We start from the raw sequence: 26,465 nt of genomic DNA on the forward strand, positions 1-26,465 counted from the left end.
CTTACTATTTAAAAAAAAAAAGAAAGAATTGACATACTCTTTGCAATAATAAGATCTGAAAGAAAAGGAATCACAACTAACCGAATTTCCAGGGATGCTCTTAGGCACCTCTTGATGGAAACAAAGAAGTATTCCAGAAACGTACCTGTTGGAGCCGTCTTTCATGTGAACTTTGGCATAAAGAACATCCACCATGCCTGGGTCATCGTTCATGTATTCTATCCCTTCCATCTCTACTTCCAGGGGTTTGCCCCCAGAAATATCACTGCAAAGGAAAAACCATTAGATTTTTATAATTATTTAAGCTAAGGGGGCTATGATAATATATTTTGAATCATGGTTAATATACATAGTCAAACTTTACAAAAATGAAGTTGTTGGGGTTTTTACTAACATTATCTAGCCTTCTAATTTCAAAATTCATACATGTTTAATATATGCAAACTAGAAACACTAGTATTTCCGAAGTCACACTAGCATTCTCTGAGAAAAAGTCAAGCAATAACAGTTCCGATTGACAAAGACATTTACTTTGTTGCCCACCTCTGAGGTTTTTTACGTCATTCTTTCAGGCTGGTCCGATGGTAGTGGATTATCAGAATTCAACTAAAGTTAGTGTCATTATTTCTACAAGTTGCAAACAGTATTTCACTCATGTAACAATGATGGAGCTGTAAGCTAATACCACCTCTTTAAGAGCAATTTGGCAATATTTACAAAAAGCCTTCAAGAAGAAAAACCCTGTGCGCAGACAATTCCATTTATGAGTCAACCCTAATTATGAATTCAGCTACATATGCAATGATAGCTGAGAAAGGACAGTTCTTTACAGAATTCCTTCTGATAAATGCAGAAGTAATGACAGAATTAGAGTATCACCATATCACCATTTTGCAACTCCTGATAAAATAATGGATCTTAGCAAGATCATCAATGGCTGCTACAACTTAGACAAAAGGTTAGAGAAAATATAAAGAGATCCTTCTAAAAGAGAGCTCTATAAACAGTGGATCAGACACCACTCCCAAATTTACTGGCCAAGCTTATCACACACACACAAAAGAAACAACCAAACATGTATCTCCTGATATGATGCAATAGGGTTTTGACTGATGCATTGTTTGGCGTAGCAAAAGACTGGAACAGACTAAATGTCCAATAACATAGGACTGATTAAATAAATCAAAATACTATGGGGAATAAATAAGCCATTCATGACTAAGAACACTTTTCAGGTACTGATAAGTAATGATTATCTTTTTAAGTTTAAAAAAAAGCACAAAACAATGTGCATGCTATACTACTATTTATGCAAAAATGGGGGTAATAAGATTATTATATATATTTGCTTGCACATACATAAAATCTCTGGAAGGATACAAAGACACTACAACATCTGTTGCCTTTAGAGAAGACAGCAGGGTGCCTGGTGGGATAGCAGTGGGAAGAAAGCTCTTCAATGCAAATCCTTTGTGCCTTTGAAATTATGAAGCATGTAAATGTGTTATCTATTAAAAAGTTGCAATTTTTAAAAATATGAAAAAGAAGCCAAACACAAAAAGTATATATGACAAATGATTCAATACATATGACATTAAAGAACAACAAGATTAATCTATGGACTAGAAATCAGAATGGTAGTTACTCCTCGAATGAGTGAATTTACTGGAAAAGGATGAACATAAAAGAACTTCATCAGGTGGTGGCAATGTTCCACATCTTCATCTGGGTGTGGTCACATGGGTGTATACATTTGTCTAAACTCATCAACTACACTTAATATCTGTGCATTTTACTCTAAGTAACTTATACCTCAAAGAAAAAATACATATATGCTTATAAAAAAATGTATGGGAATATATACTCCAAAGCATTCATGGTAATTATCTTTAGCTAGTAAGGCCACAAGTGACACTTTTGTTTATCTGAAATTTTTGGCTTTTTAAAAACTAACATGTATTACTTTCATGTTAAGTAAATAAAACCCACCGTCCTGCTTTCTTCACAGACCCCATCAATAGGATTATACCAACTTCAACCAGAAAAGGCTTTGCTGTGCCAGGCTGAAACCCAGCTAAAAATCAGCTCACCACACACGGCGTTCTCCAAGCCCCACGACTCCAAGCCAGGGACTCTATCCATCTTGTCCACCTCTACATCCCCAGCACCTGGCACAGTGCCGTATATAAAGTTGGTACTCCATAACTCTCTGGTAAACACTGATTGGATGGTCTACTATAAAGGGAGAAGCTGTTCTGAACAATTTTGAGAAGAATGTGGACATGTGTTATATCGTTACTGAATAAAATGTGGGACTGGCTCAAAGACAAAAAGACACTAGGATCCACCAAAAGACAATTCCAAAAAGGCAAAACAAAAAAGTTCTCTTGATACTGAACTAAAGCCATAAAAGACTCTTTATAGCCTAGGAATCCTAATGGGAAAGATTCCTTTAAAACTTCAAGACCCTATGATTGCACAAGACCAGAATTTTTCTCAGTAAGAAACTAAATAACTGAACTACTTTAGACAAATATTTGAAAAAGAAAAATTACAGCCTTGATGATAAGTATCCTGTAACTACCTCCAGTAAGTGGTTATTCCAAAAACACAAGCCAAGCTCTGAACTATTATCTGAGGTCTTTAGCTTCAATCAACCATACAGTGTATCTTCATTCCGAGGAATAGCCAAGGAATTCAATATGAAAGACTGCCATTCAATCCCATCAAGGTGCAGGCAATAAAACATCTTTTAAAGAACAGTCTAATACTAACCATACATTCCTCTACATTTTTCAGCTTTAACACTGCACAGTGAGAGCACCAGAAAGCACCATACCATTAGTTTCTTTTCCCACTAAAATATTTTTACTGGGTTAATATTTAATGTTATATCCTTAACTTCTAGGGGTTAATACAAGAAAAAGCAATGTGAACAATGTTTTTGCACCTTCTGCAAAACAACTGAAGATGCTGCTTATGATCATTCTGGTTTATTTACGTTAAGATTTACATAAGCAGTTTTTCTTTAATTAAGAACCAGAAAAAGATTCTCTGCTAAAAAGTTATGTTCATTTTTATCAGGTAACAACTATAATAATTGATGTATTTCTTTCTGGAATGTACTTCAAGTATAATGGTCCTCGAAATAGTGCTAAATTTTAATGCTCAAGTACAATTATCTTACCTTGGTTTTCAGGCAGAACTCTTTCCCCATTCCACCTTTATGGTTTGTGAGCTCTCTAACTTTAACATTTCTTTTGTATATACATCCTCACTATAATACACTACCTCAAATCCTTGGAATTAGATGGGGTACCAACAAAAATAAATGAAATAATGAAACAGGATCCATAGCCTGCCTCAAGAGTAGAAACAGAAACTTTTTCACCCTATCCCTGGGATTTATCAAGAGGGAGATTAGACAGGAGAGAAACCCAAAGGTTTGCCTGACAGATGCCCTGACTTGGTGACCAAACTATTGCACCTGGAACACCAGTGAGCACATTTTTCAATTAAGTGACATCTGAGGCAATAATTAAGAAATAACATTGTCCATGGGTATTTTTCCTCCTCTCCTCTCTGCCTTCTTGTCCCTTTTTAGTTTACTCGGTTTAACCTCAGGCCTACTGGGAACGCGTGCGCACAAGCAAAGTGATACTGGAGCTACAGAAGTGCTGCCTATTGGTCAGACTCTACACTCAGAGGCATCTCACTGCTCGTGGTGCACATCTCCACATCTCACAAAGAAAGGTCACCAGGGACACATTTAGGGCATCAGCATTTACAGAACACATGAAAAATTCACTGTGAATAGTTCTACACAGCTACACTAGTCTTTAGCCTAAGAATTGAAACCGAAGTTCTGTTTCTCATCAGGCAACATCCTTACACTGAAAAACTACCTCCCAATTTAAAACAAATATTCGATCATCCATTTCTTTAAAATACCTATGTAGCACCACATTTTAAATTAAATTCCAATAAAGCCAAATTTAATATTTAAATTTTTAAAGCCATCAAATTAAACTACAGTACATTATACAATGGTCTATTAATTTTCAATGTTTTCATTTTTTATATTTTAAGATATTTACATCATAAAAAGTTCAGGTTAGAAATACCATTGTTTATTGAAGTATAAAGGCTGACATCAAAGAGCAAGGATAAAGAAAAAAGGTAGATGATGCATTTTACTCACCAGAGCTGTAATGTAAGTATCTTTTTTTTTTAAAGGAAAGATTTCTTCCTTTTAGTAGAACGAAGCATTTCTAATCAACCAACCAATTCTGATTCTCGTCCTCCTCAGGAGTAAATTAATTTTGCATTGTATACTTTTTAAACAAGTATGTGTGGCAGAGAGGAAGGTAGGGGAAGCGGGGTGGAGAGGTTTGTTTTATTTGCTGGTTTCAAATCCTCCCAGTTTCTTGAAAAGAGCACATTCAATAGATTTTTTGCCTGCACTGCAGATTTTTGGCAGGGTAACTTTGTCCCACTTCAAAAGCTTTGCTGAACTTTAAAAACTAGAGTGACTGTTTCCATCCTGTCATGTCAAAAATTCTTAGGACCCACTAAGGCTGCTGCTCTTCATTACCTATGCACAGCAACCCCAACATGCTTAAGGGACTCAGACTGGCATTTAGACACAAAAGGCACCGAGAGACATAAAAGAGAGGAACTCAGCTAAATCCTCACATAGCTCAGGATAAACCCTCAATGACTAAAAACCTGTGACCTGATTTTTTTTTTATTTAAGAAGAAAATTTATTTTATAACAGTATATTTAATGAGATTCTTATGGAATCTCCAGGATTCTGAGAAAATCAAATTCAGGGCTACACAGTCAGGAAAAATAGGCAAAAAGCAAAAAATTGGTTCAGTGAGGAAAACACTGCTGCTGCAGCATCTTAATCTGCTCGGCCGGTCATCCAAATACCATGCACTCGGATGCTGAAACAACAGACATTTATTCTCACAGATATGGAGGCTGGGAAGTCAAGATAAAGGTTCTGCTGATTTGATTTCTGGTGAGAACTCTCTTTCTGGATTGCAGATGGCTACATTCTCACTGTGTCCTCACATGGTGAAGTGCTTTTTAATACGGTAAAAAAGCCCAAATATTTCTCTAAACAAATATTTTATCTACCCTAAAAATTTTTTAGCAGGATTAACCCAATGGCAGTCAAGAAAATGTAGCTGCTTGCACTTTCATTTAGCAAAAAGTGACCTGGGTATAATTTAAAGTATCAGAACTCATTCTAAATTGCTCTGCTTTGTAAGGTAAAACATAGAGTTTTCTTTTATACAGGGAAAACTGTAAATATCTAACTACAAACACCAAATTATTTTGAGTTTCAGGTAAGATCAAGAGAGAACAGTTATGTTCATTACTGAACAAATGAGGCAAAGAAGTATTCTTTGCTGTTTGAGGTTCAGAAAGAATAGGGAGACTGTAAACCCAATCAGCTTATGATTTTGCTCAAGAAAAATACTGTCTTCAAAACAATTAATGGAAAGAAATGGCCTACAAGTAAGTCATTGTATTACACAGTTTCTTATACAACGTAAGTAGAGAAAAATTTTTATTCCTTTTACTTTGTTTTACCCAATGAACCAGATAACCCATTTCTACAAGGCAATGATACAATAGTATGGGACCTGAATAGTATTAATAGATGTTTTTTAAAACAAAACTATTCAAGTGAGTCAGTCTTCAGATTCTCTTATTCTTCATCAATCCTAAGTAAAAGGAGTAAAGTAAAAGGGGGGAAGAGATGCTTCTTTGAAATAAATCTGTTAGTGCCCTGGCTGGTATGTCTCAGAGGTTGGAGTGCTGGGCTGCAAACCAAAGGGTCGCTGGTTCGATTCCCAGTCAGGACACATGCCTGCGTTTCAGGCCAAGTCCCCAGTAGGGGCTGCATGAGAAGCAACTACACAGTGAAGTTTCTCTCCGTCTCTATCTCCCTCCCTTCCCCTCTCTAAAAATAAATAAATAAATCTTTTTAAAAAATTCTGTTAGATCAGATGTATGTATAAATTAAAATTTTACAGTAAAAAGAATAACAACTCAGGACCTAGAACAGCAATGCTTTCTCTGAGTCAAAACATTTGCTTGGGTAGTTTTCTGGTATCCTCACAAGGACTCACACGAAATTACCTGTATTAATAAAAAAGAAATTGAAAGCCTGCATTTCTGAGATACCTGAAGACTTTCCTAGAGGATCATGCTATAGTGTTGAGTTACTGCAGGAAGCAGAATAATGGCTCTCCAAAGATGCCCACATACCACTGTCTGGAATCTGTAAATACACTACCTGGCATGGCAAAGAACTTCTGCAGATGTGATTTAGGTTATGAGTTTGAAATGGAGAGATTATCCTGGATTACCTGGGTGGACTCAATCAAATCACGGGAGTCCTTAAAAGCAGAGAACCTTTCCCTGCTGTGGCCAGAGAGAGGTGACAACAGAAAAAAGGTCAGAGAGATGCGATGTTGCAAGTGTTGATACAGAGGAAGGAAACCACTAACCAAGGAATGTGTGTGGCCCCTAGAAGCTGGACTTGAAAGGCAAGGAAACAGATTCTTCCCTAGAGTCTCCAGAAAGGAACACAACCTGCCACACCTCGATTGTAGCACAGTAAAACCCTGTCAGACTTCTGCCCCACAGAACTACAAAATTTGTATTATTTTAAGCCACCAACCTTGTAATAATGTGTTACAGACGTACAGAAAACTAATACAGTAGCCTTTACTCTTTGATAGATAATAAAGAGAATTTCCTTTTGGAGAAATAATGGCACGTCCTAGTAAAAGCAAAATTTGCCTACTGAACTAGTATAATTTAAGGTAGAGGCTTTCCATAAAAATGTGTAAATATATGCTTTAAATCCACTCTAAGTCTTTCAGACAATGGCCCAGTGTCAAGTGTTACAAACGGGTGAGTCAACAACCCTTGTTCCCATGTCACCCAGTTGTCTAGGCTAGGACAGGTAACCACCCTTCCCCGCTCCTGTGGATTACTCACTCAATGAAGTCCTCTTTACACTGCTTTAGCATCTCACATGTCTGCTGGATCTCTTGCTCACTCAAAAGTACCAACATCCCAATCGTTAGATGAAGTTTTTTCGGATTCTGGAAAATACTGCCATCAACTCCACGATCCTGTTATCAAAGGGAGAAAAATAAGAAACTCAGCCCATACAAAAATAAATGGTTGGAATAAAATTTAGAGTCCAGAAATGAACCCACACATTTATATATAAGCAACTGATTTTCAACCAGGAGGCCAAGACAATTTAATGAAGAAAGAAGAGTCTCTTCAACAAATGACGCTGGGACAACTGAATACCCATATGCAAACGAATGAAGGTGGATCCCCACTTCATACTATATACAGGCATTAAATCGAAATGGAGTCGTGAACTACTAACACAGGCATCAACACAGATAGACCTCAAAAACATTAGCTAAGCAAAAAAAGCCAGATGCAAACAATGATGCATTATATGATTTCATTTATGTGAAATGGATAGAAAAAGGCGAATCTATAGAGACTGAAAGATTAATGGCTGCCTGGGGTCTGGGAGAGGACTGCAAAGAGGCAGGATGGATCTTTTTGGATTGATGGAGATGTTCTAAAACTGGATTGTGGCAAAGGCTGCACAACTCTGTAAATTTAATAAAAACAATTGAATTGTACACTTAAGATGAGAGTATTTTTTTTATTTTTATTTATTGATTTTTTTTTTTTAGTGAGAGAGAGGAAGGGGGAGAGAGAGAGTACATGCCAGGGATCAAACCCACAACCTTGGTGTGTCAGGGCAATGCTCCAACCAACTGAACTAGCCAGCCAGGGTATTTTTTTTGATATGTAAACTATACCCCCATAAAGCTGTTAAACATAAACATGTGTATGCATGCCTTTTCTTTTTAAGAGTATCCAAGAAATCCTGAAGCACGTTTTTACCTATAATTCAACCTGCTGAGACTTATTCACAGAACAATTTAAGAGTGTTCATCTCTTCAAATACCATATGACTTCACTTATATGTGAAATCTAAAAAATAAAATAAATGAACAAACAAAACAGAAACAGATTCATAGATACAGAGAACAGACTGAAGGTTGCCAGAAGGGGGGATGTTGAGGGGCTAGGTGAAAAAGGCGGAAGGATAAAGAAGTACAAGCTCATAGTCACATGGATGTAAAGTACAGCATAGGAAATGTAGTCAATAATATTGTAATAAGTGCATATGTGCCAGGTGGGTACCTGAAATATTGGGGAGGGAGAACACTTTATAAAGTATATAACTGTCTAATCACTATGCTGTTTACCCCAAACTAATACAAAATAATACTGAATATACACTCTAACTGAAAAACTAATAAAAATAAAAATAATAATAATAATACAGTGAAACCAAATCTACTGAAATAAATTGGGTATTTGGATATTGACACTGGAAAAAAAAGAGTGACCATCTCTTACTTGATCTTTCTTTTTGATGATTTTGCCAAAGGTCTTTCAACCTGTAATGTTAAAAACACCATGTACACATAGAGATCTTTGTAGATGATTAAGTTGGTATCTGAAATCACGGGGGCAAATATGGTTTTTGTTAATAAATTATGTTGGGGCAATTGGATGGATACTTGGAAAAAGAATACAATTATATCTTTTGTTTGCATCACAGACAAGAATAAACTCCAAATCAAAGACTAAAATGTAAAAATGAAACTATACAAGTACAACAAGAAAACATGGATGAATTCCTCTTTAACCTGAATATAGACAAAGGCTTTCCAACTAAGATCAGAAACCCACCCGGGCTAGTGTGGCTCAACTGGCTGGGTGTCATCCCGCAAAGTGAAAGGTCACTGGTTAGATTTCTGGTCAAGACAGGTGCCTAGGACTAACTAGTGTCCTTATAAAAAGAGGAGCATAAGCACACAGAGAAAAGACCAGGTAAGGACACAGCAAAAAAGCAGATGTCCGCAAGCCAGGAAGAAAGGTCTCATCAGAAAAAAACCCTGCCAGCATCTTGATCTTGGACTTCAAGCCTCCAGTACTGGGAGAAAATAGATCTCTGCTGTTTAAGCCGCTCAGTCTGTGGTATTCTGTCACAGCAGCCCAAGTGTCTAATACGCCGAGCAATCCTGCTTCTGGGAATTTATCATGAGGATATATTTTCAACAATATAAAATACCTGTGCACAAGGTTAGTGACTGGAGCATTACTGGAAAATATCTAAATGTCCAAGTACAGAAGATTGGTTGAAAACCACATGTGTAACCTGATATAAAGTGATTTTTCAGGACATAATGGCCAGTGAAAAAAGGATAGTGCACAAGAGCATATAGTTTGCTACCATCTGTGTAAAAAAGAAGGGAAGGTAAGAAAACATACACATACCTATTTACCTTTACAAAAAGGAACACAGGACATATAAACCAAAAAGCAATGAAGTGGGTTACCTACAAGGGATAAGGAGAACAGGGTAAAAGGGACTCAGGAACATGCTCCACTTGTTCTGAACATGCCCTTTGTACAGTTTGATTTTTGGAAGCAGGTTGATACTCTACATATTCAAAATAAAATTATTAACACGGATGAGAAGGAGGAAAAAAACTAAATGTTGGAAGCAAACTAAAAATTAACCAACTTGCATTTCAGATGAATACCAAATCCATACCAGAGGGGGTTTAAAAAAGAACTAAGTCAAGTAACTTAAAATACAAAATCTGACTATATATCTCAGTTGGGGTTTTTTTAGATGTATTATAGGACTGAGCGAATGTGTAAGGAGGAACATAAAAATATGGAACAGGCACCCTGATCAGCACGGCTCAGTTGCTTCAGCGTCATTCCGCAAAGCAAAACGTCATTGGTTGGATTTCCAGTCAGGGTTGCGGGTCCCCTCCCAGACCAGGGCGCATGAGAGGCAACCCATCAATATTTCTCCCTCACATCCATGTTTCTCTCCTTCTCTTTCCCCCTCCCTTCCCCTCTCTGTAAAAATAAATAAATAAAATCTATTTAAAAAATTATGGAATGCAGGAGGGAAAAAACGCTGTGGGATGGAGTACAATTGAAGAATCTTTGTGAACTCTTGACTTCTAAAATATACATAGTTGGCACTCATCTGTGGGTGTCATATCTGTGGATTCAATCACCAACTGCAGATCAAAAACATTTGGAAGAAAAATTTCAGAAAGTTCCAAAAAGCAAAACTTGAATTTGTCACACGCCAAGCACTAGGCTGACTCCACACAAATGAACTAATATGTAGACCTACCCTGCTGCAGCCTGTATGCAAATAGACTATATGCAAATTCTATGCCACTTTATATAAGGGACTCGAGCATTCTTGGATTTTGGTATCTACAGGGGGTCATGGAACCAATCCCTTGCTGGATATAGAGGGACAACTGTGTATGCACAAATATGTATATATACACAGACATACATATATTTTCCAGCTCTGTCCACAGGAAAGGACCTAGCAGTAAAGATATTTTGAGCACACCTAGCACCGTTTTGGTCTCCAAAACCATTTCCCACTAAATGGAACCTGGGTTCTTAGAGGAATGGCTAACTCCAGGGTTGGGTCAGGGAAGTACAAGATAAGCCCGGAACATCTTATTATGCCAGAAAGTACAGGAGTAATGGTGGTGGGGTATGGAAGGAAGGCTTGTCACCAACACGGAAACCACCTTGAAGGGCCCCCTACTGGTTAAACAAGGAACAACTTGAAAACTAAAATAATTAAGAAGAGTAATAATTTATAAATGACTAGAAAAATAGGAATGCACAGTTCTTTACCAATAATAGATGAGAAGAAGAGAACATTGTTTCTTATAGTAGAACAATGAATTGTAACTGGTAAATATAGCAAAGATATAAAAGTTAGAAAATCATAAGTTTGTAACCATCGAAGATCGGTTCAGGAAAGAATCATCAAAGGATGTTAAATCTAAGTGGAGATTTTGTTGAGAAGCTGAATCTTTGCATAGTCTTAAATGTCTCCCAACAGACTGCCTACTGGTTGTATGGAAAAATAATAGCAACTACACATAGAAGAAATCAATCACACCTGGGCTGGCTCGTGTAAAAATCAACATCGCTAATAAAGGACATCATGTCCAGAAGAGGTATGTTGAGACAGATGCATCATCACTTATGCAAAGCTCTGGCCAGAAATGCATAACCTCAGTCCACTCATGAGGAAACATCGGACAGACCCCAAATGAGCATTCTATTTTTTTTAAGTTATTATTTATTAAAGAAGCATTCTATTTAAAAAAAAAAACAAAAAACAAAGTCAATATCAAGAAAGACAAAGAAAGGCTGTGGAAATGGTCCAGATCCAGGGAGACTGAAGAGACACAACAACTAAATTCAATACCTAATCCCAGGCTGGTCCTGTATCAGAGGGGGAAAAGGCTGTGTTGACAAAATTAGGGTACATATGGCAAAACATAGCTAAAAGTGTCAATGTTATATTTATTAAAGTTGAAAATTATATGGCTATTATGTTTGTAAAAATAATGATTTCATAGGAAATATATATCAAAGTATTTAGGGTAAAAGGCCATAACATACACAATGCACTCTAAAGTAGTTCAGAAAGAAAGGAAAGAGAAAAAAAAGGTAAAACAAATAGAGTAAAATATTAATGGGTGAATATGAGTAAAGGATATTATCTATAGTTTTATAACTTTTCTGTGAGTTTAAAATTATTAGTATACTATTGCTGCTGTAACAAATTACTACAAACTCAGTGGTTTTAAAACTGCTCAAATTTATTATTTTACTATCTAGAAAAAGGAAGCTCTAGAACTTTTCTTTCCTTACTTTACTCATTGGGAGCCTACAACTTTAGTCAACTTGAGTTCACTTGCTAAGAAAACAATGAACACTGGAAAACAAAGCAGGACACAAAAGAGCAGGAAAAGGAGCAGATGGGTACCCCAGAGACCACATAATCTGTAGTATTTCAGGGGAATCTGAGTCATAAGAGTTCACACAGTCTTTGAAGTGTGCTGGAGGTTATATAATTTATATGTAACCCAACTGGACAGTCTTTTAATAAATGGGAAACACCCTAAATTTTACCCTGCCTACCAACGCTGTCTACTAAGAAAAACTTTTCTCTTTCTGAATTATCTAAAATTAATGTAGAACCAAATAATCTTCATAGCAATGACATGAATCTCTAGAGACATCATTTTTCTTTACTTGGAATATAGCGCATTCCCTTCCACAAGTTTCTTCTTTGAAATGAATAAAGATGAACATCAAACTTTCTACTCCAGGAGTTTAATTACACTGGGCACTGTTCCAAGTTCACCATTACTCAGAGCTGGAACTATTTTACTCCATTAGGTTGGCTAACCAGGCTGGCGCCTGAAAATTCTAATGGTGGTGACCTTCCACCCAGCAAGGGAAAGCAAGGAGTATTATAATAGAAATTCCCTGAGGCAGTTTTGTCTAGATTGAAAAAAAAAAGAAGTGTTTCTAAGTCACATCAGTAAGCTTCAGTTTCTTTGTTAAAAAGGATAAAATGCATGCAAAAGCTACATCCACAGAAAGCATATGTGTAGGCCAAAGCAACAGTTCAGAGATGAAAATCACATCCTAGCTCAGCTCTCCCAGGTGCAAAACCTTAACCCTCTCATTCAAACTACAGCTTCATGATTTACCACTAACAATCACCACATCATCACTTGGCCCTTCACTGATTTCATTTTTTTAAATTATATTTTACTGATTATGCTATTATAGTTCTCCCAATTTTCCCCCTTGGCCTCCTCCACCAGCACCCTCCACTCCCTTGGGCAATCCCCACACCATTTTCAAGTCCATGAGTCATGCATATAAGTTTTTTGACTACTCCATTTCCTATACCGTACTTTATATCCCCATAGCTATTCTGTACCTACCTATTTGTTCTTCTTAATCCCTTCACCTCTTCACCTGTTCCCCCACACTCCCCTCAACTATCAAAACTCTCTCCATATCCACTATTCCATATCCATTTCATATAATAATGGTTTGGTGATGATGAACTCCTTTAGTTTTTCTTGTCTGGTAAGCTATTTCTCTGCCCTTTGATTCTAAATGATAGCTTGCTGGGTAGAGCAATCTTGGCTGTAGGTCCCTGCTTTTTATGACTTTGAATATTTCTTGCCAACCCCTTCTAGCCTGCAAAGTTTCTTTTGAGAAATCAGCTGAAAGTCTTGAGAATTCCTCTATAGGTACGAAGTGCTTTTCTCCTGCTGCTTTTAAGATTCTCTCTTTATCTTTAACCTTTGGCATTTTAATCATGACATGTCTTGGAGTGGGCCTCTTTGCATCCATCATAATTGGGACTCTCTGTGCTCCCTGGACTTGCATGTCTACTTCCTTCACCAAATTGAGGAAGTTTTCTTCCATTACTTTCTTCAAATAGATTTCCAATTTCTTGATCTTCCTCTTCTCCTTCTGGCACCACTACGATGCGAATGTTGGACCTCTTAAAGTTGTCCCAGAGCCTGCTTATACTATGCTCCATTTTTTGGATTCTTTTTTCTTCTTCTTGTTCTGATTGGTTGTGTTTGGCTTCCTTATGTTCCACATCTTTGACTGATTCTCAGCTTCATCACCTCTGCTGCTGTTTCCCTGTAAAGTGTTCTTTATTTCAATTAGTGTATCCTTCGTTTCTGACTGGATCATTTTTATGCTGTTGAAGTCCTCACTAAGTTCCTTGCACATTGTTATATAACCAGTGTTTTGAACTCCCCATCTGATAGATTGTTTATGTCCATTTTGTTTAGTTCTTTTTCTGGAGTTTTGACCTGTTATTTCATTTAGGCCCTGTTTCTTTGTCTCTTCATTTTGGCAGTCTCCTTGTGTTTGTTTCCATGTATTAGGTAGAGCTGCTTTGATGTCATGTCTTGGTAGTGTGGCCTAATATAGCAGGTGTCCTCTAGGGTCCAGAGGCACAGCCACCCCTGTCACCCAAGTTAAGTACTTGAGGTGCACCCTTCATTTGGCTGAGTACACCCTCCTCTTGTAGTTGAGCCTTGATTGCTGTTGGCAGGTCAATGGGAGGGATTTACCCAGGCCAGTCAGCTGCGAGAATTGGCTGTGAACACTTACCACCAACCTCTGCCCTGAGTAGATGATCAGCTGTGCAGGGGCGGGGTGGTGGTACTCCCATGTGGTACTCCCATGTGTACCACTGGGTACACAGGCCCTGGGTTTCCCAAGTTGTGCAGGCCACTTGGGAAAATTTGTAACTATAAATTCCATAACTCTTCTTATACATTAAGAATCCTAAATTAGCCCTGGCTGGCATAGCTCAGTGAATTGAGCACGGGCTGCGAACCAAAGGATCACCAGTTCGATTCCCAGTCAGAGCACATGCCTGGGTTGCAGGCCAGGTGCCCAGTGGGGGCCATGTGAGAGGCAACCACACACTGATATTTCTCTCCCTCGCTTCTTCCCTCCCTTCCCCTCTCTAAAAATAAATAAATAAAACCTTTAAAAAAGAAGAATCCTAAATTACACACTAAAGCTTTTTTATAAATAAATTTTCTTCTTCAGTGAATAATACTAAATGAAGAAAAACTAACTAAGGGGAGACCTCAAATCGATTAGCCATTTCTTCCCAGTGTTAGCCTTCACATAAAATATGAGCAGAATTATGTTGTTTCTGAAGCTATAACCTATTCAGTTCTCTAGGCAGCCTGAAAAATCCCATTGCTTTAGACAGAAATATAAGCCTTCAGAATGCTCCACCAAACACAGCTTTGAATTAGTTTTTCATTACTGATGTGATTTTTACTGGACCCTGCTGTGAGGTAAAACGGAATTACAGCAGCATTACTAGCTATAGAATGACTGAGAGATGTACAGGATTTTAACATATTCTTGAATTAGCAGACAGTAAGACATCTTGGAATCTTAATGCAAAAGAGGAATGAGTGACAAAATAAGGTGCAGTTTATGTGCATATCACATAGATGAGAAATACCTTGCTGATGCCTGTGAGAAGCTAAATCCTACACACAGGGATGATGGTGATAATGTCTGCAGTCAAACATTTCTTATATAATTGATTGGCACGAAGGAAGGTGATTTCAGGAAACATTATTCTAAAACGTAAATTCACATTTCCTTGGACAGTCAAGGGTGAGGTCAAAGACAAGCATGCTACCAAACAGAGAAAAATAGAGAAAAGAGACCAACTTTTTATTTATTACTTTTTTTAGGGAGGGAGGAAGGGAGACAGACAGAAACATCAATTTTGTTGTTCCACATATTTATGCATTCATTGGTTGCTTCTATGTGCCCTGACCAGAGATGGAGTCCACAACTTCAGCAAACAAAGAAGACGTTCTTACCAGCTGAACTACCCATACCCAGCCAGGGCAAGAGGTCAACTATTTTAAAGGAAGAAAAGAGAAGTTCAAGAAAGAGTGAGGGTGCCCCAGCCAGTGTGGCTCGGTTGGGTGGGCATCATCCCACAAACCGAAAGGTTCGATTCCCGGTCAGGGCACTTGCCTGGGATGCAGGTTCAGTCACTGGTAGGGGATTGCACAGAAGGCAGCCAATCCATATTTCTCTCTCATATCAGTGCTTCCCTCTCTTTCTCCCTTCACTCCCCTCTCTCTAAAAATCAAAATTAAGATTAAACTTTAAAAAAAAGTGAAGGAAATTCAGGATGAGACCTGGGAGTAGAAAACTTGTCTGCTGTATTAAAAATGTGACCTTCACAACAGTGTTTTAAAATGAAAATTAATAGCTGTAGTAGGCAGAATTCTAAGAATGGCCCTCACTTTTGTATAATCCCCTCCTTTGATTGTGGGTGGAAACTGTGAGGATGATGAGACATCACCACTGTGACTGTACTGTGTTATGCGGTAGAGTCAACCTGAAGATAGGGAGATAGATTATCATGGTGAGCCTGATTACACACATGAGCTCTTTAGAAGCAGAGTTTTCTCTGGCTGGTGACAGAAGTCAGAGATTCTAAGCACAAGAAAGTTTTAATCAAAGTCAGAGGGGCCACCTGTAAAGGAAACTGGGACCTCAGACCTACAGCCACAGGAACTGAATTCTGCCAACAATCTGAATGAACTTGGAAGTGGATTCTTGCCCAAGGCACCCAGATAAGAGACCAGTCTCATCAACACCTTGATTTTGTCCTTGTGAGACTCTATGCAGAGTACCCAGTTGAGCCCACCAGGTCTTCTGATCTACAAATAGGACAGAACCGTGAGATAATAAACGGGTGTTGTTAAAGCTGCTAAAAGTGAGGTAAATTACTACGCAGCAATAGAAAACTAATACAACAGGGTAGGGTACAAAGGTAAACTCATCCACTCTTCTTTTCATCTTTCACCACAAAGATCCCAAGAGGACTTGATATATTTGACATAAGAAGGATAAATTCACAAAAAGAAAGAATAAAAAAGAAGGAAGCTGCAGCACCTTGGGCTTCAATTTCTGCTTCAGTAAAATGGAATGTCAACATCTATCTCAGGGATAGACTGAAGATAAACAAAATAAACATAGGAAGCACTCAATACACTGTCTACCACAATGCAACTGCTCAATAATTATTTGCTATTTTATATACTTCTCAATGTTGACTAAGTAAATAAAAACAGCGATAAATTCAGCTCTATTTACAATATTACAACTTATTAGAAGAAAAAGTTTATGAATAACAGCATTATTCATAAGAGCCCAAAAGTGCAAACAACCAAAATGTTCCATCAGGTGAAAAAATAAACATTGTATATGCCACACAATGGAATGAAATGTTATATATCCACACAATGGAATACTACTGGGCAATTTAAAAGAAATGAAGCGGTGTTCCAGGACAAACATGGATAAACCTAGAGCCCATTGTAAGTGAAAGATGCCAGATACAAACACCACATATCCTATGACTCCATGTATATGAAATATCCAGAACAGGCAAACCCATAGAGATAGACACTGAATTGGTGGTTGTCAGGGCAGGGGGAAGGGAAAATGGGCAGTGACAGCTTAAATGCGTATGGGGTTTCTTTTGGGGGCGGTAGAATTACCCTGGAATTAGTGGCAATGGCTGCACAGAGTAGTGAATATACTGAAAACCACTGAACTGTGTGCTTTAAACATGGGAATTTTATGATATACAAATTACATATCAATTTTAAAATGTATGAGAATGTCTTCCTTTTGCCCATGAAGAATTAACTCCTATAGGACTTACCCTCCTGCTATCAATAAATAGAACACTTGTAAAATATATAGAACAAATGTTCCCAGACATTGGACTGTGCTGGACTGTAATCACTAAGAAAGGAAAAACAAACTGAGCCCCATTCTAGCTTTGTGAATAGTGACAATTTCTAACAGTGGCACAGAGTGAGGAACCCCAAACAAGTCCAGACCAGGGTTCTATGAGTTGAGGTGACAAAAACTGGAATTTAAGAATGCCAAGGCAAAATTTAAGGCCTCCAGGGAAGGTTACATAATAATGTTAGGCAGGACAGATAGCAAACGAAGGCAGGGAGGAGGAGGGAGACACGTCTCACCCACTCACTCAGCAGTCCTGAGCCTGGTCCATAATCTTGCCAGGTGTCCCAACATCACAGAAAACACCACACTGCCCTGGCTGGTGTGGTTCAGTGGATAGAGTGCCAGCCTGTGAACCCAAGGGTTGCTGGTTTGATTCCCAGTCAAGGCACATGCCTGGTAGGCCAGCTCCCCAGTACGGGATGCATGAGAGGCAATCACACACTGATGTTTCTCTCTCTCTCTCTTTCTCCCTCCCTAAAAATAAATAAATAAAATACTTAATAAATAAAATCTTAAAAAACACACGCACACACACACCATGCTAACACAGGAGGAGGGCTGTCCTTGAAATTCTAAGAATCTTCTCCACTATCTGGGAAAGAAAGCCTTTGAAACTGTGCTTTCATTCCAAGACCTGAAAGGCCGGAAAGGTCCCATTGGCCCAAAGGAAGAGCCCATTAACACCTTTGGGTGTACATGCCCCCCACACACACACACACAAAGCTGGCAAAACCTTTACCTATCAATCAATATGTAACCCACTCACCCCTCATCTTGCCAACTATGTAAGTCCTCAGAACAAAGGACTTTGGATTTTGGCACTCTTGGCGCTCTGGCCACCCAGCCTCTGGCCACACATGCACTTGCCACCCCAGCCTTTGGCTGCCCTTACTTTGCCGCCCTTATCCTGCTTTGCCCTGAATCCCTCCCCACCCCACCTTAACTAGGCCTATTCTCTTCCATGAAAATGGATCGCCAATAAACCCTATTTGCATACTAATAGACTCGCTGATCTGTAATTCTTTACCGCATTTGCGAGAAGAACCAAGTTTCTGGGAGTTTCTCCCATAACAATTAGACCAGCACTCTGGATTGAAAAGGATTTCCCTACCTAAACAAGTATTATGAAAAAAATATGAAACCCCCTAGAGCAGAGAAATGCAAAAAAATTTCAGATTAATCGATTGTACATTGATTGAAAAGAACTTGGAGATGTTGCCATTCAGGCAGAATAAAAAACCATTTAGTCCTTTTATTTAAGTAAACTTTTGCAACATGGAAAAGGAAACACACATACACAAGAGCTCTAGAAATCTGCATTAGCTCTCTTTGAAATTTTGGCTGAAAAACAATCTGCACATGAATAGAGTGAAACCACAAACCAGGTAAAGAACAAATACTAGGGAGCAGTAAGCCAAGTAACACCCAAAACTCAAAACAGCAGGTAAACACTCAAGTCCCCAAGAGCCAGACTGCAGAGACCACTCTTGAATACAAAGAGCACTAAATAGTTGGTGGGATTGCAGGCTGGTGCAACCACTGTGGAAAACAGTATGGAATTTCCTCAGAAAACTAAGGATGGATCTACCTTTTGACCTGGCAATTCCACTGCTAGGATTATATCCTGGGAATCCTGAAACACCAATCCAAAAGAACCTATGCACCCCAATGTTCATAGCAGCACAATTTACAATAGCCAAGTGCTGGAAGCAACCTAGGTGCCCATCAGTGAATGAGTGGATCAAAAAACTATGGTACATTTACACAATGGAATACTATGCAGCAGAAAGAAAGAAGGAACTCCTATCCTTTGCAACAGCATGGATGGAACTGGAGAGCATTATGCTAAGTGAAATAAGCCAGGTGGTGAGAGACAAATACCATATGATCTCACCTTTAACAGGAACCTAATCAACAAAACAAACAAACCAGCAAAATATAACCAAAGACACTGAAATTGAGAACAGGCTGACAGTGACCAGAGGGGAGAGGGGAGGGAATTTCAGGGGAAAAGGGTGAAAGGTTTGCAGGAACAATTATAAAAGGTCACATGAACAATAAGGGGGAGAGGGGGGATACTTGAACAATAAAAAATAAATAATTTTTAAAAAACCCAAAGAGCACTAAATAAATTCCAGAAGGAACACACTTTAATAGTGAGGCTAAATTAGTCCTAGAGTAAAGAATACTCTACATCTGCCCTGACCGGTGTGGCTCAGTGGATTGAGTACCAGCCTGTGAACCAAAAGGTCACTGGTTCATTCCCAGTCAGGGCACATGCCTGGGTTGCAGGCCAGTCCCCAGTAAGGGGCATGGAAGAGGCAACCAATCATTGATGTCTCTCTCCCTCCTTTCCCCGCTCTCTAAAAATCAATAAATAAAATCTTTAAAAAAAACCCAAAAAACCTCTACATCTGCCCTTAAGAGACAAGCTTTGGAATGATTATGCTAATCCATAAGTATTTTCCAGAACAAAGTTTAAGACTCTTTAAAGAGAAAAAACAAAATTTGCTCACGACAAAGTAAATTCACAATGGTCAGCATCCAATAAAATACCAGGCTTACAAGAAGCATAAAAACGTGACCCATAAGCAGGTAAAAAATAAACATCAGTCAACAGTAATGTATCTAGAATGTTACTATGCTATGGAATTAACAATGACTTTAAAACGGCTATTATAAAGAAGGAAACTATTTTAAGGAAAACATGAAGATAGAGGAAAGAAAAAGATATGAAAAAAAGAAACAAGTAGAACTTCAAAAGATAAAAAAATAAGAACAAAAATGAAAATTCTATTGGATGGAATTAACAACAGGTTACAAACTTAAAAAAAAAAAATCAGTGAACTTAAAGACATAGCTACTAAACTACCAAATGAAGCAGGAGGAATAAAATGAAGTCTGTAAAACAAGTGAACAGCTTCAGTAACCTGTGCAGCAGTCTAATATACCTGGGGGCGGGGGGGGGGGGAGTGCAAAAAACCCTGGAATTTATTTATAAAAATTTGTGTATTTATACTTACATGTTTAAATTTCAGTCACCTTCAAAGTACTCACCATTTGATGCAACACACCTATGGAGATTTTTTTCCCACTGCTCAGAACACTTTTTTAACTCATCAATTTTGATGCCTTTTAGTGCTTCTGCCATTTTTTGTTTCACCTCTTCCACATCAGCAAAACGTTTCCCTTTGGGGACTTTTTTCACCAAGGGAAACAGTAAAAAGTCTCTGGGGGCGAGATCTGGTAAACAGGGAGGGTGGGAGTCATGCTGTTTTTTGGTCAAAAACTGCTGAACACTCAGCTAGGTATGGAATGGGCAGGTGTGCTGGTAAATCACTCATCACGAAATGAGCAAACGCATTGAAAGAGTCTTCAAAAAAAAAACTCACTGAAGCAGATCACAACCTCTCACAACACCAGCTGGCACACTGACACGGATGGGCTCCTAGAACACTCACCTAGCAGGTGAAGCCTGCACTACAAGGGGCCCTCCCTCCATAAGATAATTCTGTTTTATGTGGGGGGGGGACGCTCCCTTGTATGCGTAATTAGAGTTACAGAAGAAGAGAAAAAAGGAAGAGAAAAGATATTTGAGGAAATAATGCCTGGAAATTATCCAAACTTAAGAGTAACATCAGCAGGATGGCAAAATAAGAACAAGGCCCTCATTCCCTCACAGAAACACCAAATAAACAATGAACATGCACACCAAAGTAGCTCTGAGAGAACCCTAGAAACCAGTTAAGAAGCTGCAACAACCTAGCAAATGCTTAACCAAGAACAAGCAGCACTCAAAATGGTAGGAAATGCCATGTCTTCTCTCCACACTGAGTAGTGCAATGAAATCTCATCCCTTCTAGCTCCGTCCAGCTGGGATGTAAGTCATCCCTTTGTCCAGCTTATCCACACTGTATATGTTACCCATGCTGTGCATTACCCATGTTGTATATGTTACCCAGCCTTTAGTTACTTAGTAACCATCTTGGTTACCAGGATCAACTGTCACAGTATCACAGTGCTTGCATTCAAGTCCTCTCATTTTACTTAAAAGGCCCCAAAGTGCAAGAGTAGTGATGCTGGCAATTTGCATATGCCAAAGAAGAAGCTTTAGTAAAGTATGTATAGGAAAGAAACAGTATACATAGGGTTCAGTACTATCTGCAGTTTCAGGAATACGGGGAGGCGGGGTGAAAGAGTTGTCAGAACATATCCCCTGAAGTTAAAACAAGATACCGCAGCATGCCTGCTGGAGTGGCAAAAGTCAAAATAAGACAGATACCCCCAAAAGTTGGCAAAAATGTGGTGAAGCCTAAACTCTCATAATTCATTTGTGGTAGAAGAGGCTCACCTCATTGGTAAAAGATCTTATGGTTTTCTATAAACTAAACATATCTCTGCATTTGATCCAACAATTACACTCCTAAGTATTTGACCAAGAGGAATAAAAACATATACTTACCACAAAGATTTCTGCACAACTGATTATATGTAATAGCTTTATTTTTTTCTTTTTTTTATTCTTAGAGAGAGGGGGAGGGAGGGAGAAAGAGAGAAACATCGATGTGTGAGAGATACATCGATTGGTTGCCTCTCGCACACCCTCTACTGGGGACCTAGCCCACAACCCAGGCATGTGCCCTGACTGGGAATCAAACCAGCAACCTTTAGGTTCGCAGGCCGGCACTCAATCCACTGAGCCACGCTAGCCAAGGCTGTAGTAGCTTTACTTATAATAGCCAAAGATTAGAAATCACCCAAACATCCATCAACAGTTGAATGGATAAACAAATTTTGGTATATTCATGCAAAGGAATACTACTCAGCAATAAAAAGAAATTAACTAATATAATACACACCAACATGAATGACTCTCAAAAATATTATGCAGAACAACAACAAAAAAGTCACACAAATACTACATACTGTATTTACAGGACATTCTAGTAAGCAGAAATCTAATAGTAACAGACAGCAGATTAAGTGGTTGCCTGGAATCACTGGTAGATGGCAGAGAGCGAAACTGACTGCAAAGACGTACCAGGGAACTTTTTGGGTGATGGAAATGTTCTATATTCTGTTTCTGATGGCTGTTACACTACTGTGTATGTTTGTCAGAACTCATCCAAGTGTACTCTTAAAACAGGTGCCTTGTACTATATGTAAGCTATAACTCAATAAAGTTGATTTTTAAAATAGAATGAAAGAAATTATCAAAAATTTAAAGTTTACATTTCCTTAACCTGTATATTCTACGTCTAAGAATTTATCTCTAAGAAATTTATCCCCAAAAATACATCAGCCAAGGACAGAAAGATGCAAGTATAAAAATGCTCATTACACATTATAATGAATAAAACATTATATATTATAATGAACAACAGAAATAATTCCTTTTAATGTTCCATCAATAGGGGATTAATTAAAAGTTAGGGTACATTAATAGAATACTTCACAGCAATTAAAAATAGTGATTAAATTTATATGTATTGACATGAAACAAGTTAAATCAAAAAAATATAAAACATGTGATTTTATTTTAATTATATATATAACAAATACATATGTAAGTTTCAAAAATGTATGAGCCAACTTTATATCAAGACGTGTCAGTCATCTTTTTCCTACAAGTAACACAATGTAGAGACCATTCCTATCTTAGAGATGAAGAAACTATCAGAAATGTCAAATGAGTTTCTGAAGAACTAAAATAAGACTAAATGTCAGTCATTCAGGAAACAACTGTTATTTCAATGAACAAGGTGTGTGTTCTTCAAAGCTACTACAATGGAACTCGCCTAAGCTGGGGTAACAAATGCCAAATACTAATGGAAAATGCCTACAGGCTTTCCCAGCCATCTGCCTGTCATTCTTACATCAGAATGAAATTCACTAAAAATTTCCTCCATATAATAGGTAGTACAGAATGGTCCCAGAACGGTCCCTGCCTTATTTACTCTTTTATGCTGCGCTTATTTCTGTGGTGTTATCAGGACCTGACTTAAAAGCAAGAAGGCGGCAATGTCACTGTAGAGTCTCCCTGAAAGCAGGAAGAAAGTACCTTGTACTGATTAAGACCAGCATGACTTTCACAGTGGCCAAGGCCATTCTGGCCAAGTGAAAGTAATTATTCAAATATTGGTCCCCTGGCGGCTCATGTTGGGAGCCAAAAGAAAACTAAGAAAGTGTACACACACACACACACACACACACACACACACACACCACAGAAAAAAGGCTAATTTATTACAATCTGCTTGTCACATACCAGATATTTCTAACATTCCAAAAAGTAAATAATTACTGGCTTCAATAAATTGGTATTTACAAGGTAAAATAGTTTAAAAACTTACCGGCACCCCCTAAATTTACGAGCCCGTACTGAAACTTCAGTGTTCCTGATCTACTACACCCACCTGCTTCTCCCACTGAGAATAAAATCATCTTGCTGTGAAACGTTAAGGGGAAAAAAGATATCCTGATGTGTTACTAACAATAATTAGTAAATACCCTGATGGTTATTAATGTTACATACAGTATTTAAGTACCTGACTTACAGATGTGCCCTTGTTCAAGCACACGAATGCCATTTCAGAACGGGTCACAAATTCTGTACTGTCTACTCATGGTTGCCCAGTCTGAATCTACTTAACCTTCACAGTCTACTTCTTAAAAATCAACTTCATTCATTCTTACCCCCTTACCCCACAAAAATACTTGGATTCTATTCCTTCTATACCCACCTTGAGCAATGTGAACAGGACAGGAAGAAGAAAGGAAGGGAAAAAGAAAAAGGGAGAAGAGAAGGAAGGGAAAGGTTCTTGTAAAAATTTTCACTGACCTTGCCCACAATTATCAAAAACAGCCCTCATCTACTTTCTCTTTTTTTTTAAAGATTTTATTTATTTTTTGAGATTGGGGAAGGGGGGAAGAAAGGGAGGGAGAGAAACATCGTGGCCCCCAACTGGGGACCTCGCCCATAGTAACCTAGGCATGTACCCTAACTGGCAATCAAACCTGCGATCTTCTTCGGGTTCACAGTCTGGTCCTCAGTCCACTGAGCCACACCAGCCAGGGCTCTATGCTTAATACTCCAATGATACTAATAACTTTAACCTAACCAGCCATAAAAGTAGCAGAAGTAGCTACTGCCATTTATTAAATGTTTACTATGTATCAAGTGCCTTGCCAAGTACTTTATGTTATCTCACTTAATCTTTCCTGCAACTCTCCAAAGCAAGCTGTAAAGATTTGAAGAGGTTCACCTGCCCAAGTCTGCACAGATCAAGGAACTCGGAATCTGAACAAGGTCCATCCTTTCCAGTCAAAGATATTAACTGCTATTCTCTTTTATTCCTCTCATTACCACAAGACTGAAAAACATAGCATGGAAATCCACATGCACAAAAATAACCTCGACCAAAACTTCACACCTAATACAAAAATTAACTGGATCATAGGCTAAACATTAAAAAAAAAAGGAAAACTATACCCTGACGGGTGCGGCTCACTGGATTGAGCACCAGCCTGCGAACCAAAAAAAAGGGAAAACTATAAAAATTCTCAGAAATTTGTGGCTTAGGGTTAGGCAGAGTTCTCAGACATGACATCAAAAGTATGATCTATAAAAGTAAACTAATAAATTGGGCTTTATCAAAATTTAAAACTTTTCTCTGCAAAAGACACTAAAAAGAGAATGAAAGACAAGCTACATCCTGGGAGAAAATATTTGGAAATCACCTATCTTTACGAGGACTTGTATATAGGAGATATATGAAAGAACATTCAAAACTTAACAGTAAGAAAACAATTTTTAAATGGGCAATAGATGTACACCCCTCCGAGGAGGATATAGAATGGCAAAAAAAGACATGAAAAGATGTTCAACATCATTAGCCATTAGAGAAATACAAATTAAAACCACAATAAGATACCACAACACCACCAGTACAATGGCTAAAATAAAAATGCCACCATCACCAAATGCTGACAAGGACACCAAGCAACTGGAATTCCCTCATGTTGCTGGTGGGAATGCAAAATGGTATAGGCACTCTGAAAAACGGTTTGTCAGTTTCTCATAAAGTTAAACATATACCTACCATATATCCCAGCCATCTCACTCCTGGCTATTCACTTTGAAGAAATAAAGTAAGGAGAGGGGGAGAAATAGCAATGTGTGAGAAACACATCAATTGGTTACCTCTCACACACCCCCAACTGGGGACCTGGCCTGCACCCCAGGCATGTGCCCTGACTGGGAACTGAACAGGCAAACTTTTGGTTCGCAGGCACTCAATCCCCTGAGCCACACCAGCCAGGGCTGTACATAAATGTTTGTATAGCAGCAGCTCTATTCAGAATTGCCAAAACCTGTAAACAACCTAATGTCCTTCAACAGGTGGGTGGTTAAACAAACTGCAGTGCATCCATACAGTGGAACACTACTCAGCGATACAAAGGAAAAAACTACAAACACACCACTTGAATGAATTTCAAAGGCATGATGCTGAGTGCAAAAGACAGTCTCAAAAGGTTACACATCGTATGATTCCATTTCTATGGCATTATCAGAAAGACAAAACCACAGTACCTGAGAGGAGATGAGGGACTGCCAGGATTTAGGGTAGGGAAGAGGTGCCCATGAAAGGATAACACGAGGGAGTTTTCTGATGTGCTACAACTGTTCTGTGTACTGATTGTGGTAGGTGGCTACACAAATCTATACATATGTTAAAATTCATAGAAATGTACACCCAAAAAAGGCCATTTTACTATACAATAATTTTTAAGGTAAAATAAAAATTTTAAAATCCTTCTGGGGATAAGTGGTTACCTTAACAGGGGTTACCTCTTACTAAATACCAAAATACATTCCAAATGAACTAAGAAGTTAAATATAAGTTATAAAATAATACTGATCTTATTACACATGAAGTTCTTACAAATAAATTAAAAAATGAACGCTCTCAGAGAAAAATTGACCAAAACATGAAGAAAGAACAGTTAAGCATATGAAAAAGTCTTAATTTACCAATAATCAAATAAATGAACAATAAAGCAATAAGCTAATATTTTTTGTCCACTGGATTACAGAAAAAATATATAAAAGAATAGTAACACC

The 26,465-nt window shown here is 38.2% G+C and overlaps 1 protein-coding gene across 3 annotated transcripts in view; it reads right to left on the minus strand.

The window, feature by feature from the left end:
• The window catches only part of ASCC1 (activating signal cointegrator 1 complex subunit 1), a 106,308-nt gene that overhangs the window by 51,337 nt on the left and 28,506 nt on the right, over window positions 1-26,465 (minus strand). For all 3 annotated transcript variants that reach the window (XM_053922621.2, XM_024561328.4, XM_024561327.4), the window contains 2 exons: window positions 7,025-7,161; window positions 146-265 (listed from right to left, as the gene is read on the minus strand). In XM_053922621.2, coding sequence (XP_053778596.1) covers window positions 146-265; window positions 7,025-7,161 — 257 coding nt within the window. The remainder of the gene's footprint in view (window positions 1-145; window positions 266-7,024; window positions 7,162-26,465) is intronic.

Source organism: Desmodus rotundus, chromosome 4 (genome assembly GCF_022682495.2).
Source record: "Desmodus rotundus isolate HL8 chromosome 4, HLdesRot8A.1, whole genome shotgun sequence".
Taxonomy (NCBI): Eukaryota; Metazoa; Chordata; class Mammalia; order Chiroptera; family Phyllostomidae; genus Desmodus; species Desmodus rotundus.